The 17984-nt window shown below is 59.6% G+C and overlaps 2 protein-coding genes across 7 annotated transcripts; one reads left to right on the forward strand and one right to left on the reverse strand.

Annotated features, from left to right (window-relative positions):
- Positions 1-1387: 1387 nt before the first annotated feature.
- On the reverse strand, positions 1388-15183 carry LOC125691097 (microtubule-actin cross-linking factor 1, isoforms 6/7-like). Of its 3 annotated transcripts, XM_048940045.1 has the most exons (4): positions 14173-14274; positions 10904-11041; positions 8848-8975; positions 1388-1540 (listed from the first exon to the last, which is right to left on the reverse strand). In XM_048940045.1, the coding sequence occupies exons 2-4, from the start codon at positions 10979-10981 to the stop codon at positions 1405-1407; spliced, it is 342 nt and encodes a 113-aa protein (XP_048796002.1). In that variant the 5' UTR covers positions 10982-11041; positions 14173-14274; the 3' UTR covers positions 1388-1404. The 3 variants fall into 3 exon arrangements, 1 of the variants encoding a protein (XP_048796002.1); XR_007375918.1 differs by having other exon boundaries at positions 1388-1473; positions 10904-15183; XR_007375917.1 differs by having other exon boundaries at positions 10904-15183.
- On the forward strand, positions 1705-7318 carry LOC125691096 (uncharacterized). 4 transcript variants are annotated; one of them, XM_048940043.1, is made up of 4 exons: positions 1705-1922; positions 4602-5490; positions 5858-6480; positions 6988-7318. In XM_048940043.1, the coding sequence occupies exons 2-4, from the start codon at positions 5244-5246 to the stop codon at positions 7147-7149; spliced, it is 1032 nt and encodes a 343-aa protein (XP_048796000.1). In that variant the 5' UTR covers positions 1705-1922; positions 4602-5243; the 3' UTR covers positions 7150-7318. The 4 variants fall into 4 exon arrangements, 2 of the variants coding, with proteins under 2 accessions (XP_048796000.1, XP_048796001.1); XM_048940044.1 differs by having other exon boundaries at positions 1792-1811; positions 4492-5490; XR_007375916.1 differs by lacking the exons at positions 4602-5490; positions 6988-7318 and having other exon boundaries at positions 1705-4063; positions 6232-6268.
- Positions 15184-17984: the final 2801 nt, after the last annotated feature.

Here is a 17984-nt window from a genome sequence, read left to right on the forward strand (position 1 = left end):
TCTCTCCCCACATCCCCAACCCTTCTCATATCCCCCCATCTCTCCCCACACCCCCATCCCTTCTGTTACCCCTAATTCCACCCTCCACCCCCCATCTCTCCCACACACCCCCCAACCCGTTTCACCCCCCCCATCCCTCCCACATCCCCACCCCTCCTTAATACCCCCATTCCTCCCCCCTACCCCCTTCATCCCTCCCCCCACCCCCCATCCCTCCATACCCCCAATTCCTCCCCACAGCCCTCCATCTCTCCCCACATCACCATCCCTTCTCATATCCCCATCCCTTCCCATACCCCCAATCTCCCCACACCCCATCCCTTCTGTCACCCCTAATTCCACCCTGCACCCCCCATCTCTCCCCACACCCAATCCCTTCTGTTACCCCTAATTCTCCCCATACCCCCCCATCTCTCCCCATAACCCCCCATCTCTCCCCCACACCCCCCGTCCCTTCCCATACCCCTAATTCCTCCCCACACCCCCACCCCTCCTGATACCCCCATTCCTCCCCACAGCCCCCATCTCTCCCCCCACCCCCCATCCCTTCTCATACCCCAAATTCCTCCCCACACCCCATCCCTTCTGTTACCCCCTAATTCCATCCCACCCCCCCCATCTCTCCCCACAGCCCCAACCCTTCTCATATCCCCCAACTCTTCCCATACCCCTAATTCCACCCCACCCCCCATCCATTCTGTCACCCCTAATTCCTCCCCACAGCCCCCATCCCTCCCACACCCCAACCCCTCCTTATACCCCCATTCCTCCCCCAACCCCCCATCCCTTCTGTTACCCCAAATTCCTCCCCACACCTCCATCCCTTCCCATACCCCTAATTCCACCCCACACCCCCACCCCTTCACATATCCCCCATCCCTTCCCATACCCCCAATTCCTCCCCACACCCCCCATCTCTCCCACACCCCCACCCTCCTTATACCCCCATTCCTCCCCACACCCCCCATCCCTTCTGTCACCCCAAATTCCTCCCCCACACCCCCGATCTCTCCCCACACCCCCATCCCTTCCCATACCCCTAATTCCACCCCACACCCCCATCAGTTCTGTCACCCCTAATTCCACCCCACAGCCCCCATCCCTCCCCACCCCCCATCCCTTCCCATACCCCAAATTCCTCCCCCACACCCCCATCCTTCTCACCCCTCCATCCCTTCCCATACCCCCACCCTCCTTATAACCCCATTCCTCCCCCCACCCCCCATCCCTTCTGTTACCCCTAATTCCTCCCCACACCCCCCATCCCTCCCACACCCCCACCCCTCCTTATCCCCCCATCCCTCCCACACCCCCACCCCTCCTTATCCCCCCATCCCTCCCCCCCTGCCCCCATCCCTCCCCCCACCCCCATCCCCCCCACCTGCCCCCGTCGATGCGCATCCCTCAGGCCGTCCCCGCATCCCTTGGTCCCCAGAGCTGCGCCAGCAGCCGCTCGGTGGCCGCCAGCCACTCCTGGAAGGAATCGGCGCCCTGCTGGAAACGCTGCGCCGCCGGGACGATGCGCTCCAGGAACACGAACCTGGGCACAGGGGGGGAATGGGGCTGAATGTGGGGGGCAGGGAGGGCAGGGAGAGCGGGGGAGAGCGTGGGGGAAGGCATGAGGGGTGCATGGAGAGCATGTGGAAGGCATGTGGGGTGCATGGAGAGCATGGAGAGCATGTGGAAGGCATGAGGGGTGCATGGAGTGCATGGAAAGCGTGTGGAAGGCATGAGGGGTGCATGGAGAGCATATGGAGTGCATATGGAGTGCATGGAGAGCATGGAGAGCATGGAGAGCGTGGGGAAGGCAGGTGGGGTGCATGGAGAGCATATGGAGTGCATATGGAGTGCAGGGAGTGCATGGAGAGCGTGTGGAAGGCATTTGGGGTGCATGGAGAGCATATGGAGTGCATGGAGTGCATGTGGAATGCAATTGGGTGCATGCAGAGCATGGAGAGCATGTGGAATGCATGTGGGGTGCATGGAGAGCATGGAGAGCATGTGGAAGGCATGAGGGTGCATGGAGTGCATGGAAAGTGTGTGGAAGGCATGAGGGGTGCATGGAGAGCATGGAGAGCATGGAGAGCATGGAGTGCATGGAGAGCATGGAGTGCATGGAGAGCATGGAGTGCATGTGGAATGCATTTGGGGTGCATGTAGAGCATGGAGAGTGTGTGGAATGCATGAGGGGTGCATGGAGAGCGTGTGGAATGCAGGTGGGGTGCATGGAGAGCATGTGGAAAGCATGTGGGGTGCATGGAGTGCATGGAGAGCATTTGGAATGCATGTGGGGTGCATGGAGAGCATGGAGAGCGTGTGGAATGCATGTGGGGTGCATGGAGAGCATATGGAGTGCATGGAGGAGCATGGAGAGCATGGAGAGCATGGAGAGCAGGGAGAGCAGGGAGTGCAGGGAGAGCAGGGAGAGCATGTGGAATGCATGTGGGGTGCATGGAGAGCGTGTGGAAGGCATGTGGGGTGCATGGAGAGCATGGAGAGCGTGTGGAATGCATGTGGGGTGCATGGAGTGCAGGTAGGGTGCATGGAGAGCATGGAGTGTGTGTGCAATGCATGTGGGGTGCATGGAGAGCATGTGGAAGGCATGTGGGGTGCACGGAGAGCATGGAGTGCATGGAGAGCATGGAGAGCAGGGAGAGCATGTGGAGTGCATGTGGGGTGCATGGAGAGCATGGAGAGCATGTGGAAGGCATGTGGGGTGCATGGAGAGCATGGAGAGCATGTGGGGTGCATGGAGAGCATGGAGAGCATGTGGGGTGCATGGAGAGCATGGAGAGCATGGAGAGCAGGGAGAGCATGGAGAGTATGTGGAAGGCAGGTGGGGTGCATGGAGAGCATGGAGAGCATGGAGAGCATGGAGAGCGTGTGGAATGCATGTGGGGTGCATAGAGAGTGTGTGGAATGCATGTGGGGTGCATGGAGAGCATATGGAGTGCATGGAGAGCATGGAGAGCATTTGGAATGCATGTGGGGTGCATGGAGTGCATGGAGAGCGTGTGGAAAGCATGTGGGTGCATGGAGAGCATATGGAGTGCAGATGGAGTGCATGGAGAGCAGGGAGTGCATGGAGTGCATGTGGAATGCCACGTGGAGGGTGCATGGAGAGCATGGAGTGCATGGAGAGCATGGAGTGCATGTGGAATGCACGTGGGGTGCATGGAAGAGCAGGGAGAGCATGGAGGGTATGAAGAGCATGGAAAGCATGTGGAATGCATGTGGTGTGCATGGAGAGCATGGAGAGCATGGAGAGCATGGAGAGCATGGAGAGCATGGAGAGCATGTGGAATGCATGTGGGGTGCATGGAGAGCATGGAGAGCATGGAGAGCATGGAGAGTATGTGGAATGCATGTGGGGTGAATGGAGAGTATGTGGAATGCATGTGGGGTGCATGGAGAGCATATGGAGTGCATATGGAGTGCATGGAGAGCATGTGGAGTGCATGGAGTGCATGGAGTGCATGGAGAGCGTGTGGAATGCAATTTGGGTGCATGGAGAGCAGGGAGAGCATGTGGAATGCAGGTGGGGTGCATGGAGAGCATGGACAGCATGGACAGCATGGAGAGCATGGAGAGCATGGAGAGCAGGGAGAGCATGGAGAGCATGGAGTGCATGGAGTGCATGGAGAGCAGGGAGTGCATGGAGAGCATGGAGTGCATGGAGTGCATGGAGAGCATGGAGAGCAGGGAGAGCATGGAGTGCATGGAGAGCATGGAGTGCATGGAGAGCATGGAGAGCATGGAGTGCATGGAGAGCATGGAGAGCAGGGAGAGCATGGAGTGCATGGAGTGCATGGAGAGCATGGAGTGCAGGGAGTGCATGGAGAGCATGGAGAGCATGGAGAGCATGGAGAGCATGGAGAGCAGGGAGAGCATGGAGAGCATGGAGAGCATGGAGAGCATGGAGAGCATGGAGAGTATGTGGAATGCATGTGGGGTGCATGGAGAGCATATGGAGTGCATATGGAGTGCATGGAGAGCATGTGGAGTGCATGGAGTGCAGGGAGAGCATGGAGAGCATGGAGAGCATGGAGTGCATGGAGAGCAGGTGAGAGCATGGAGAGCATGGAGAGCATGGAGAGCATGGAGAGCAGGGAGAGCATGGAGTGCATGGAGTGCATGGAGAGCATGGAGAGCATGGAGAGCAGGGAGAGCATGTGGAATGCATGTGGGGTGCATGGAGTGCAGGTAGGGTGCATGGAGAGCATGGAGTGCGTGTGCAATGCATGTGGGGTGCATGGAGAGCATGTGGAAGGCATGTGGGGTGCATGGAGTGCATGGAGTGCATGGAGAGCATGGAGAGCAGGGAGAGCAGGGAGAGCATGTGGAATGCAGGTGGGGTGCATGGAGAGCATGGAGAGCGTGTGGAAGGCATGTGGGGTGCATGGAGAGCATATGGAGTGCATATGGAGTGCATGGAGAGCATTTGGAATGCATGTGGGGTGCATGGAGAGCAGGGAGAGCGTGGGAAGGCAGGTGGGGTGCATGGAGAGCATATGGAGTGCATGGAGTGCAGGGAGTGCATGGAGAGCGTGTGGAAGGCATTTGGGGTGCATGGGAGAGCATATGGAGTGCATGGAGTGCAGGGAGTGCATGGAGAGCGTGTGGAAGGCATTTGGGGTGCATGGAGAGCATATGGAGTGCATGGAGTGCATGTGGAATGCAATTGGGGTGCATGCAGAGCATGGAGAGCGTGTGGAATGCATGTGGGGGGTGCATGGAGAGCATGGAGTGCATGGAGAGCATGGAGTGCAATGTGGAAATGCATTTGGGGTGCATGTAGAGCATGGAGAGTGTGTGGAATGCATGAGGGGTGCATGGAGAGCATGTGGAAAGAAGGTGGGGTGCATGGAGAGCATGGAGAGCATGTAGAATGCAATTGGGGTGCATGCAGAGCATGGAGAGCGTGTGGAATACATGTGGGGTGCATGGAGAGCATGTGGAATGCATATGGAGTGCATGGAGAGCGTGTGGAATGCATGTGGGTGCATGGAGTGCATGGAGAGCATGCGGAAGGCATGTGGGGTGCATGGAGAGCATATGGGGTGCATGTGGGGTGCATGGAGAGCATGGAGCGCGTGTGGAATGCACGTGGGGTGCATGGAGAGCATATGGAATGCAGATGGAGTGCATGGAGAGCATGGAGTGCATGGTGAGCAGGGAGAGCAGGGAGAGCAGGGAGAGCATGGAGAGCATGGAGAGCAGGGAGAGCAGGGAGAGCATGTGGAATGCAATTGGGGTGCATGGTGAGCATGGAGAGCATGTGGAATGCAGGTGGGGTGCATGGAGAGCATGGAGAGCATGTGGAATGCAGGTGGGATGCATGGAGAGCATGGAGTGCATGGAGTGCATGGAGAGCATGTGGAAGGCATGAGGGGGTGCATGGAGAGCATGGAGAGCGTGTGGAAAGCATGTGGGGTGCATGGAGAGCATATGGAGTGCATATGGAGTGCATGGAGTGCATTTGGAATGCATGTGGGTGCATGGAGAGCAAATGGAGTGCATGTGGGGTGCATGGAGAGCATGGAGAGCGGTGTGGAATGCACGTGGGGTGCATGGAGAGCATATGGAATGCAGATGGAGTGCATGGAGAGCAGGGAGAGCATGGAGAGCATGGAGAGCAGGGAGAGCATGTGGAATGCAGGTGGGGTGCATGGAGAGCAGGGAGTGCATGTGGAAGGCATTTGGGTGCATGGAGAGCATGGAGAGTGTGTGGAATGCACGTGGGGTGCATGGAGAGCATGGAGAGCATGGAGAGCGTGTGGAAGGCATTTGGGGTGCATGGAGAGCATGTGGAAGGCATGTGGGAGCATGGAGAGCATGGAGAGCGTGTGGAATGCAGGTGGGGTGCATGGAGAGCATATGGAGTGCATATGGAGTGCATGGAGAGCAGGGAGTGCATGGAGAGCATGTGGAATGCAATTGGGGTGCATGGATGTGCATGGAGAGCATGGAGTGCATGGAGTGCATGGAGAGCATGTGGAAGGCATGAGGGGTGCATGGAGAGCATGGAGAGCGTGTGGAAAGCATGTGGGGTGCAATGGAGAGCATATGGAGTGCATATGGAGTGCATGGAGTGCATTTGGAATGCATGTGGGGTGCATGGAGAGCATATGGAGTGCATGTGGGGGTGCATGGAGAGCATGGAGAGCGTGTGGAATGCACGTGGGGTGCATGGAGAGCATATGGAATGCAGATGGAGTGCATGGAGAGCAGGGAGAGCATGGAGAGCATGGAGAGCAGGGAGAGCATGTGGAATGCAGGTGGGGGTGCATGGAGAGCAGGGAGTGCATGTGGAAGGCATTTGGGGTTGCATGGAGAGCATGGAGAGTGTGTGGAATGCACGTGGGGTGCATGGAGAGCATGGAGAGCATGGAGAGCGTGTGGAAGGCATTTGGGGTGCATGGAGAGCATGTGGAAGGCATGTGGGGAGCATGGAGAGCATGGAGAGCGTGTGGAATGCAGGTGGGGGTGCATGGAGAGCATATGGAGTGCATGGAGAGCAGGGAGTACATGGAGAGCCTGTGGAATGCAATTGGGGTGCATGGAGAGCATGGAGAGCATGTGGAATGCACGTGGAGGGTGCATGGAGTGCATGGAGTGCATGGAGAGCATGGAGTGCATGGAGAGCATGGAGTGCATGTGGAATGCATTTGGGGTGCATGTAGAGCATGGAGAGTGTGTGGAATGCATGAGGGGTGCATGGAGAGCATGTGGAAAGCATGTGGGGTGCATGGAGAGCATGGAGAGCAGGGAGAGCAGGGAGAGCATGTGGAATGCATGTGGGGTGCATGGAGAGCATGTGGAAGGCATGTGGGGTGCATGGAGAGCATGGAGAGCGTGTGGAATGCAGGTGGGGTGCATGGAGAGCATGGAGAGCGTGTGGAAGGCATTTGGGGTGCATGGAGTGCATGGAGAGCATTTGGAATGCAATTGGGGTGATGGAGAGCATGGAGAGCGTGTGGAATGCAGGTGGGGTGCATGGAGAGCATATGGAGTGCATATGGAGTGCATGGAGAGCAGGGAGTGCATGGAGTGCATGTGGAATGCAATTGGGGTGCATGGAGAGCATGGAGAGCATGTGGAATGCATGTGGGGTGCATGGAGAGCATGGAGAGCATGTGGAAGGCATGAGGGGTGCATGGAGTGCATGGAAAGTGTGTGGAAGGCATGAGGGGTGCATGGAGAGCATGGAGAGCATGGAGAGCATGGAGTGCATGGAGAGCATGGAGAGCATGTGGAATGCATCTGGGGTGCATGGAGAGCATGGAGAGTGTGTGGAATGCATGAGGGGTGCATGGAGAGCGTGTGGAATGCAGGTGGGGTGCATGGAGAGCATGTGGAAAGCATGTGGGGTGCATGGAGTGCATGCAGAGCATGTCGAATGCAATTGGGGTGCATGGAGAGCATGGAGAGCGTGTGGAATGCAGGTGGGGTGCATGGAGAGCATGTGGAATGCATATGGAGTGCATGGAGAGCGTGTGGAATGCAGGTGGGGTGCATGGAGAGCATGTGGAATGCATATGGAGTGCATGGAGAGCAGGGAGTGCATGGAGTGCATGGAGTGCATGGAGTGCATGGAGTGCATGTGGAATGCAATTGGGGTGCATGGAGAGCATATGGAGTGCATGGAGAGCATGTGGAATGCATGTGGGGTGCATGGAGAGCATGGAGAGCGTGTGGAATGCAGGTGGGGTGCATGGAGAGCATGTGGAAGGCATGTGGGGTGCATGGAGTGCATGGAGAGCGTGTGGAATGCAATTGGGGTGCATGGAGAGCATATGGAATGCAGATGGAGAGCATGGAGAGCAGGGAGAGCATGGAGAGCATGGAGAGCATGTGGAATGCAGGTGGTGTGCATGGAGAGCTTGGGGTGCATGGAGTGCATGGAGTGCATGGAGAGCATGTGGAATGCAGGTGGTGTGCACGGAGAGCATGGAGAGCATGTGGATTGCATGGAGTGCATATGGAGTGCATGGAGAGTGTGTGGAATGCATGTGGGGTGCATGGAGAGCATATGGAGTGCATATGGAGTGCATGGAGTGCACGGAGAGCATGTGGAATGCAATTGGGGTGCATGGAGAGCATATGGAGTGCACATGGAGTGCATGGAGAGCATGTGGAGTGCATGGAGTGCAGGGAGTGCATGGAGAGCATGGAGAGCATGGAGTGCATGGAGTGCATGGAGTGCAGGGAGTGCAGGGAGTGCAGGGAGAGCATGGAGAGCATGGAGAGCATGTGGAATGCAATTGGGGTGCATGGAGAGCATATGGAGTGCACATGGAGTGCATGGAGAGCATGTGGAGTGCATGGAGTGCAGGGAGTGCATGGAGAGCATGGAGAGCATGGAGTGCATGGAGTGCATGGAGTGCAGGGAGTGCAGGGAGTGCAGGGAGAGCATGGAGAGCATGGAGAGCATGTGGAAGGCATTTGGGGTGCATGGAGAGCATATGGAGTGCATATGGAGAGCATGGAGTGCATGGAGAGCATGTGGAAGGCATGTGGGGTGCATGGAGTGCATGGAGAGCATGTGGAAGGCATGTGGGGTGCATGGAGAGCATGGAGTGCATGGAGAGCAGGGAGAGCAGGGAGAGCATGTGGAGTGCATGTGGGGTGCATGGAGAGCATGTGGAGTGCATAGAGTGCAGGGAGAGCATGGAGAGCATGTGGAATGCAGGTGGGGTGCATGGAGTGCATATAAAGTGCATGGAGAGCAGGGAGTGCATGGAGTGGATGCATAGGGATGGGGACAGAGATGGGGGACAGAGATGTGGACAGGGGACAGGGCTGTGCACATCCTGCACCCCAGCAGAGCCGCCCTGCAGCGCCCACCTGTGCTGCACCTCATCCAGCAGCCGCCCCCAGCGCTGCCGCAGCGCAGCCACGTCTTCACGCTCGGGTTCCTCCTGCAGGCCGCGCTCCACGCGGGGCCGCCGCTCCTCCAGCAGCCGTCGCAGGAGCTGAGGGAGATGCGGGGTCAGCGCTGCGCCGGGCCCCAAGGGCAGCCCCACAGTGCAGAGCATGGCATGGCACGGCATGGCACAGAATGGCACGGCATGGCACGGCACAGCATGGCATGGCACAGCATGGCATGGCACAGCATGGCATGGCATGGCATGGCACAGCATGGCATGGCACAGCATGGCACAGCATAGCATGGCACAGCATGGCATGGCACAGCATGGCATGGCACAGCATGGCACGGCACAGCATGGCTCGGCATGACATGGCACAGCATGGCATGGCACAGCATGGCATGGCACAGCATGGCATGGCATGGCATGGCACAGCATGGCATGGCACAGCATGGCATGGCACGGCATGGCACGGCACAGCATGGCACGGCACAGCATGGCACGGCATGGCATGGCACAGCATGGCACAGCATGGCACAGCATGGCATGGCACAGCACGGCATGGCACAGCACGGCATGGCACGGCATGGCACGGCACGGCATGGCATGGCACGGCAAAGCACGGCATGGCATGGCACGGCACAGCATGGCACAGCATGGCACAGCACGGCATGGCACAGCACGGCATGGCACAGCACGGCACGGCACAGCACGGCACGGCACAGCATGGCATGGCACAGCATGGCACGGCACAGCATGGCATGGCACAGCACAGCACGGCACAGCACAGCACAGCACGGCATGGCACGGCACGGCACGGCATGGCACGGCATGGCACAGCATGGCACGGCATGGCACAGCATGGCACGGCACGGCATGGCATGGCACAGCATGGCACAGCATGGCATGGCATGGCACAGCATGGCATGGCACGGCATGGCATGGCACGGCATGGCACGGCACGGCATGGCACGGCACAGCATGGCACGGCATGGCATGGCACGGCATGGCACAGCATGGCACAGCATGGCATGGCACGGCATGGCACAGCATGGCATGGCACAGCATGGCACAGCATGGCACAGCATGGCATGGCACGGCATGGCATGGCACAGCATGGCATGGCACAGCATGACACAGCATGGCACAGCACGGCATGGCACAGCACGGCATGGCATGGCACGGCATGGCACGGCATGGCACAGCACGGCATGGCACGGCATGGCATGGCACGGCATGGCACGGCATGGCACGGCATGGCACAGCACGGCATGGCACAGCATGGCACGGCACGGCATGGCACGGCACGGCATGGCATGGCACGGCATGGCACGGCATGGCACGGCATGGCACAGCACGGCATGGCATGGCACAGCATGGCACGGCACGGCATGGCACGGCACGGCATGGCACAGCATGGCATGGCACGGCATGGCATGGCACGGCATGGCATGGCACGGCATGGCACGGCATGGCACGGCACAGCATGGCACGGCACAGCATGGCACGGCACAGCATGGCATGGCACAGCATGGCACGGCATGGCACAGCATGGCATGGCACAGCATGGCACGGCACAGCATGGCACGGCACAGCATGGCATGGCATGTCACGGCACGGCATGGCACAGCATGGCATGGTATGGCACAGCATGGCATGGCACAGCACAGCATGGCATGGCACAGCACAGCATGGCACAGCACGGCACGGCATGGCACAGCACGGCACGGCACAGCACAGCACGGCACAGCATGGCACAGCACGGCACGGCATGGCACGGCATGGCACGGCACGGCATGGCACAGCATGGCACGGCACGGCACGGCATGGCACAGCATGGCACGGCATGGCACAGCATGGCATGGCACAGCACGGCACGGCACAGCACAGCATGGCACAGCACGGCACGGCATGGCACGGCACAGAAGGGCACAGCAGGGCACAGCACGGCATGGCATGGAATCATGGCACGGCATGGCATGGCACGGCACAGCATGGCACAGCACGGCACAGCATCACAGCACAGCACCAACCTTCTGCTCCTCCAGCTGCGCCTTCGCCACCTTGACATCAGCAGCCGGCGGCTTCTGGTTGCCCACCAGCTCCTCCATGTCGGCCACCCAGGCCAGCAGGGCCTGCAGGGTGTCCTCGGGGACGGCCTGGGGGGCGACCTGCAGGGAGACACTGCTGGGGAGAGGGGGATCCCCCCCCGGGTTCACTGCCAGGGGGGTCCCGGCCCACCTGAGCTCCCTGCAGTGTCCCCACATCCCCACGATGTCCCCATGTCCCCAAGTCCCCACATTCCCACGTCCCTTTGGTCCCTTTGGTCCCTTTGGTCCCCATGTCCCCACATTCCCACGTCCCTTTGGTCCCTTTGGTCCCTTTGGTCCCCATGTCCCCACAATCCCACGTCCCTTTGGTCCCTTTGGTCCCTTTAGTCCCCATGTCCCCACATTCCCACGTCCCTTTGGTCCCTTTGGTCCCTTTGGTCCCCAAGTCCCCACATTCCCACGTCCCTTTGGTCCCTTTGGTCCCTTTGGTCCCTTTGGTCCCTTTGGTCCCCATGTCCCCATGATCCCCGAGTCCCCAGACCAGGGAAGTCCCAGCACCACGCACACAACCCAGGGCGCACAGCGGGCACCACTGCAGCCCTGCAGACGTGCAGCACCACTGCAGGCCCAAGCGCAGGGCTGCAGCACTGCAGATGGACCTGAGGAGACTCCTGGAACTGGGCAGAGGGGACTGGGATCCCCATAGGGACAGCTGGGGGCTCTGGGATCCCCATAGGGACAGCTGGGGGCTCTGGGATCCCCATAGGGACAACTGGGGGCTCTGGGATCCCTATGGGGACAACTGGGGGCTCTGGGATCCCCATAGGGACAGCTGGGGGCACTGGGATCCCTATAGGGACAACTGATGACTCTGGGATCCCTATGGGGACAGCTGGGGGCACCAAGATCCCCATAGGGACAGCTGGGGGCACCAGGATCCCTATAGGGACAACTGGGGGCACCAAGATCCCCATAGGGACAGCTGGGGGTTCTGGGATCCCTATGGGGACAACTGGGGGCTCTGGGATCCCCATAGGGACAGCTGAGGGCACTGGGATCCTCATAGGGACAGCTGGGGGCTCTGGGATCACCATAGGGACAACTGGGGGCACCAAGATCCCCATAGGGACAGCTGGGGGTTCTGGGATCCCTATGGGGACAACTGGGGGCTCTGGGATCCCCATAGGGACAGCTGAGGGCACTGGGATCCTCATAGGGACAGCTGGGGGCTCTGGGATCACCATAGGGACAACTGGGGGCACCAAGATCCCCATAGGGACAGCTGGGGGTTCTGGGATCCCTATGGGGACAACTGGGGGCACCAAGATCCCTATGGGGACAACTGGGGGTTCTGGGATCCCTATGGGGACAACTGGGGGCACTGGGATCCTCATAGGGACAACTGGGGGCTCTGGGATCCCTACTGGGAAAACTGGGGGCACCGGGATCCCCATAGGGACAGCTGGGGGCACCGGGATCCCTATGGGGACAGCTGGGGGCTCTGGGATCCCCATAGGGACAACTGGGGGCACTGGGATCCCCATAGGGACAGCTGGGGGCACCAAGATCCCCATAGGGACAGCTGGGGGCTCTGGGATCCCTATGGGGACAACTGAGGACTTTGGGATCCCTATGGGGAGAGCTGGGGACACCAGGATCCCTATGGGGACAACTGGGGGTCTGGGATCCCCATAGGGACAGCTGGGGGCACTGGGATCCCCATAGGGACAGCTGGGGGCACCGGGATCCCTATGGGGACAGCTGGGGGAACCAAGATCCCCATAGGGACGGCTGAGGACACCAGGATCCCTATGGGGACAACTGAGGACTCTGGGATCCCTATGGGGACAGCTGGGGACACCGGGATCCCCATAGGGACAGCTGGGGGCACCGGGATCCCCATAGGGACAGCTGGGGGCACCAGTATCCCTATGGGGAGAACTGGTGGCACCAAGATCCCTATGGGGACAACTGGGGCTCTGGGATTCCCATGGGAACAGCTGGGCACAGCAAGCTCCTGACAGCCATGGGGCCAGCCAGGGGCACTGTGGTCCCCATAGGGACGGCTGGGGACACCGGGATCCCCATAGGGACAGCTGGGGGCACCAAGATCCCTATTGGGACAGCTAGGGGCTCAGGGATCCCTATGGGGACAACTGAGGACTCTGGGATCCCTATGGGGACAGCTGGAGGCTCCAAGATCCCTATGGGGACAGCTGGGGGCTCTGGGATCCCCATAGGGGCAGTTGGAGGCACCAAGATCCACATAGGGACAACTGGGGACACCGGGATCCCTATTGGGACGGCTGGGGACACCAGGATCCCTATTGGGACAGCTGGGGGCACCGGGATCCCCATAGGGACGGCTGGGGACACCGGGATCCCTATTGGGACAACTGGGGGCTCTGGGATCCCCATAAGGACGGTTGGAGGCACCAAGATCCACACAGGGACAACTGGGGACACCAGGATCCCACAGGGATGGCTGGGGACACCGGGATCCCCATAGGGACAGCTGGGGGCACCAAGATCCCACAGAGACAACTGGGGGCTCAGGGATCCCCATAGGGACAGCTGGGGGCCCTGGAATCCCACAGGGACAACTGGGGACACCGGGATCCCTATTGGGACAACTGGGGGCTCTGGGATCCCTATGGGGATGGTGGGGACACCGGGATCCCTATTGGAACAGCTGGGGACACCGGGATCCCTATGGGGACAACTGAGGGCTCTGGGATCCCCATAGGGACAACTGGGGGCCCTGGAATCCCACAGGGACAACTGGGGACACCGGGATCCCTATTGGGACGGCTGGGGACACCGGGATCCCTATGGGGACAACTGAGGGCTCTGGGATCCCCATAGGGACAACTGGGGGCCCTGGAATCCCACAGGGACAACTGGGGACACCGGGATCCCTATGGGGAGAACTGGCGGCACCAAGATCCCTATAGGGACAGCTGGGGGCTCTGGGATCCCCATAGGGACAGCTGGGGGCAGGCACCAAGATCCCTATGGGGACAACTGGGGGTCTGGGATCCCCATAGGGACAGCTGGGGGCTCAGGGATCCCTATGGGGACAACTAAGGACTCTGGGATCCCTATGGAGACAGCTGGGGACACTGGGATCCCTGTTGGGACAGCTGGGGACACCGGGATCCCTATTGGGATGGCTGGGGACACCGGGATCCCCACGGCCCCGGGGCTCGGCACTCAGCCGTCCCTTTTGGGGTCCGCCGCTCGGCCATCACCTCGTGGCCGTCGCTGCCATCCGTCAGCACGGCGTCCCCCCCCCGCCGGATATCGGGTGACCTCCACGATCTCCGTCACGATGGTCTCCGTCACCTCCGTCACCTCCGTCACCTCCCTCGCGCTGAGCGGCTGCCACGACCGCGGCCCACGCGGCGCCCGGGGGGGGGGGGGTCCAGGCGGCCTCCCCTTCCCATCCCGGCGCTCGCAACGCCACGCACGCGGCGCCGCCGTTCTGCACCGCCGCCTCCGAGAGGCAGCGTTGAAGCGCTGGGCTGCGCCGTGGCCCCGCCGCGCTCCAGCCGTTCTCCGTCGGCGTTTTTCCGGCGCCCTCATCCGGCACCGGCGGCTCCTCGGAGCGGCGGCTCTTCTGGCCCAGGCAGCCGGGGCGGCTCGCCGAGTTCCCCATGGCGCTGCGGGGCTGCGCTCACATCCCGGCCTGTAATGAGCCGGGCCGGGTGTCAGAGAGGGCTGGGGGAATCCCTGCGGCTGCCGCAGCGAAATCCTGCGCCAACATCTCGCAATGCCATCCTGTGCCAAAGTCCTGCACCAAAATCCTGCGCCAAAACCCTGCACCAAAGTCCTGCAACAAAGTCCTGCAACAAAGTCCTGCAACAAAGTCCTGCAACAAAGTCCTGCACTGGGGTCCTGTGCCAAAGTCCTGCACCAAAATCCTGTGCCAAAACCCGGTGTCAAAGTCCTGCACCACAATCCTGTGCCAAAGTCCTGCACTGGGATCCTGCGCCAAAGTCCTGCACCAAAGTCCTGTGCCAAAACCCTGCACCAAAACCCTGCATTGGGATCCTGTGCCAAAGTCCTGCGCCAAAACCCTGTGCCAAAACCCTGCACTGGGATCCCGTGCCAAAGTCCTGCACCACAATCCTGCGCCAAAGTCCTGCACTGGGATCCTGTGCCAAAGTCCTGCACCAAAATCCTGTGCCAAAATCCTGCACCGAAGTCCTGTGTCAAAACCCTGCACTGGGATCCTGTGCCACAGTCCTGCATTCAAAATCCTGCACCAAAGTCCTGTGCCAAAGTCCTGCACTGGGATCCTGCGCCAAAACCCTGTGCCAAAACCCTGCACTGGGATCCTGCACCAAAGTCCTGCACCACAATCCTGCGCCAAAGTCTTGCACCAAAATCCAGCACCAAAACCCTGCACCAAAACCCCGTGTCAAAGTCCTGCACCACAATCCTGTGCCAAAAGCCTGCACCAAAATCCAGCACCAAAGTTCTGCACCAAAGTCCTGAGCCAAAACCCTGTGTCAAAGTCCTGTGCCAAAACCCTGCGCCAAAACCCTGCACCAAAGTCCTGCACTGGGATCCTGTGTCAAAGTCCTGCGCCAAAAGCCTGCTCCAAAGTCCTGTGCCAAAGTCCTGCGCCAAAACCCTGTGCCAAAACCCTGCACTGGGATCCCGTGCCAAAGTCCTGCACCACAATCCTGCGCCAAAGTCCTGCACTGGGATCCTGTGCCAAAGTCCTGCGCCAAAATCCTGCGCCAAAACCCTGCATTGGGATCCTGTGCCAAAGTCCTGCACCAAAATCCTGTGCCAAAATCCTGCACCGAAGTCCTGTGTCAAAACCCTGCACTGGGATCCTGTGCCACAGTCCTGCATTCAAAATCCTGCACCAAAGTCCTGCACCAAAGTCCTGCACTGGGATCCTGCGCCAAAACCCTGTGCCAAAACCCTGCACTGGGATCCTGCACCAAAGTCCTGCACCACAATCCTGCGCCAAAGTCTTGCACCAAAATCCAGCACCAAAGTCCTGCACTGAAGTCCTGCACCAAAACCCTGCACCAAAACCCCGTGTCAAAGTCCTGCACCACAATCCTGTGCCAAAAGCCCGCACCAAAATCCTGCACCAAAGTTCTGCACCAAAGTCCTGAGCCAAAACCCCGTGTCAAAGTCCTGTGCCAAAACCCTGCACCAAAGTCCTGCACTGGGATCCTGTGCCAAAGTCCTGCGCCAAAACCCGGTGTCAAAGTCCTGCACCACAATCCTGTGCCAAAGTCCTGCGCCAAAGTCCTGCACTGGGATCCTGTGCCACAGACCTGCAACAAAGTCCTGCGCCAAAACCCTGTGCCAAAACCCTGCGCCAAAGTCCTGCACTGGGATGCTGCGCCAAAACCCTGCACTAAAGTCCTGCACGAAAACCCTGCGCCAAAACCCCGCACCACAATCCTGTGCCAAAAGCCTGCACCGAAAATCCTGCACCAAAGTCCTGTGCCCAAAGTCCTGCACGAAAACCCTGTGCCAAAACCCCGCGTCAAAGTCCTGCACCACAATCCTGTGCCAAAGTCCAGCACCAAAGCCCTGCACCCAAAGCCCCTGCACCCAAAGCCCTGCACCCAAAGCCCTGCACCCAAAGCCCCGTGTCGCTCTCCTGCACCCAAAATCCTGTGCCAAAGTCCTGCACCCAAAGCCCTGCACCCAAAACCCCGGGTTGCTCTCCTGCACCCAAAATCCTGAGCAAAAATCAGGTGCCAAAGTCCTGCACAAAAGCCCTGCACCCAAATCCCTACACCCAAAGCGCCGTATCACTCTCCTGCACCCAAAATCCTGTGCCAAAGTCCTGCAGCAAATCCCTGCACCCAAAGCCCTGCACCCAAAGCCCCGGGTTGCCATCCTGCACCCAGAATCCTGTGCCAAAATCAGCTGCCAAAGTCCTGCACCAAAGTCCTGCGCCAAAACCCCGCACCAAAGTCCTGCACCAAAGCCCTGCACCCAAAGACCCGGGTTGCTCTCCTGCACCCAAAGCCCTGCACCCAAAGCCCTGCACCCAAAGCCCCATGTCGCTCTCCTGCACTCAAGATCACGTGCCAAAGTCCTGCACCAAAGTCCTGCACTGTGATCCTGTGCCAAAGTCCTGCACCAAAGTCCCGCGCCAAAGTCCTGTGCCAAAACCCCACATCAAAGTCCTGCACCAAAATCCTGTGCCAAAGTCCTGCAACAAAACCCTGCACCCAAAGACCTGTGCCAAAGTCCTGCACTGGGATCCTGTACCAAAGTCCTGCACCAAAACCCTGCACCAAAGTCCTGCACTGTGATCCAGTGCCAAAGTCCTGCGCCAAAGTCCTGCACCAAAGTCCTGTGCCAAAACCCTGCACCAAAGTCCTGTGCCAAAACCCTGCACTGGGATCCTGTGCCAAAGTCCTGCACCAAAATCCTGCGCCAAAGTCCTGCGCCAAAACCCTGCACCCAAAGTCCTGCAGCGAAGTTCTGCACCAAAACCCCGCGCCAAAACCCCGTGTCAAAGTCCTGCACCAAAGTCCTGCACCAAAGTCCTGCGCCAAAACCCTGCACCGAACTCCTGCAACAAAGTCCTGCGCCAAAATCCTGTGCCAAAACCCGGTGTCAAAGTCCTGCACCACAATCCTGTGCCAAAGTCCTGCACTGGGATCCTGCGCCAAAGTCCTGCACCAAAGTCCTGCGCCAAAACCCTGCACCAAAACCCTGTGCCAAAACCCCGTGCCAAAGTCCTGCACCAAAGTCCTGCGCCAAAACCCTGCACCGAAGTCCTGCAACAAAGTCCTGCACCAAAATCCTGTGCCAAAACCCGGTGTCAAAGTCCTGCACCACAATCCTGTGCCAAAGTCCTGCACTGGGATCCTGTGTCAAAGTCCTGCACCAAAATCCTGCACCAAAGTCCTGCGCCAAAACCCCGCGTCAAAGTCCTGTGCCAAAGTCCTGCGCCAAAACCCTGCACTGGGATCCTGCACCAAAGTCCTGCGCCAAAACTCTGCGCCACAGTCCTGCACTGGGATCCTGAGCCAAAGTCCTGCGCCAAAGTCCTGCACCAAAATCCAGCACC

This window comes from Lagopus muta, chromosome 3, assembly GCF_023343835.1.
Source record: "Lagopus muta isolate bLagMut1 chromosome 3, bLagMut1 primary, whole genome shotgun sequence".
Taxonomy (NCBI): domain Eukaryota; kingdom Metazoa; phylum Chordata; class Aves; order Galliformes; family Phasianidae; genus Lagopus; species Lagopus muta.

Bases quoted from the DNA above. Each gene is read 5' to 3' on its own strand.
- LOC125691096 (XM_048940043.1), top strand. From the start codon at position 5,244: ATGCAATTGGGGTGCATGGTGAGCATGGAGAGCATGTGGAATGCAGGT. The intron at 5,491-5,857 runs GTGGGTGCATGG...TGTGGAATGCAG, and splicing joins GGAGTGCATTTGGAATGCAT to GTGGGGTGCATGGAGAGCAT. The intron at 6,481-6,987 runs GTGGGGGTGCAT...TGTGGAATGCAG, and splicing joins GGAGAGCGTGTGGAATGCAG to GTGGGGTGCATGGAGAGCAT.
- LOC125691097 (XM_048940045.1), bottom strand. From the start codon at position 10,981: ATGGAGGAGCTGGTGGGCAACCAGAAGCCGCCGGCTGCTGATGTCAAG. The intron at 8,976-10,903 runs GTTGGTGCTGTG...CATCTCCCTCAG, and splicing joins CGCAGCTGGAGGAGCAGAAG to CTCCTGCGACGGCTGCTGGA. The intron at 1,541-8,847 runs GTGGGCGCTGCA...CCCTGTGCCCAG, and splicing joins CTGGATGAGGTGCAGCACAG to GTTCGTGTTCCTGGAGCGCA.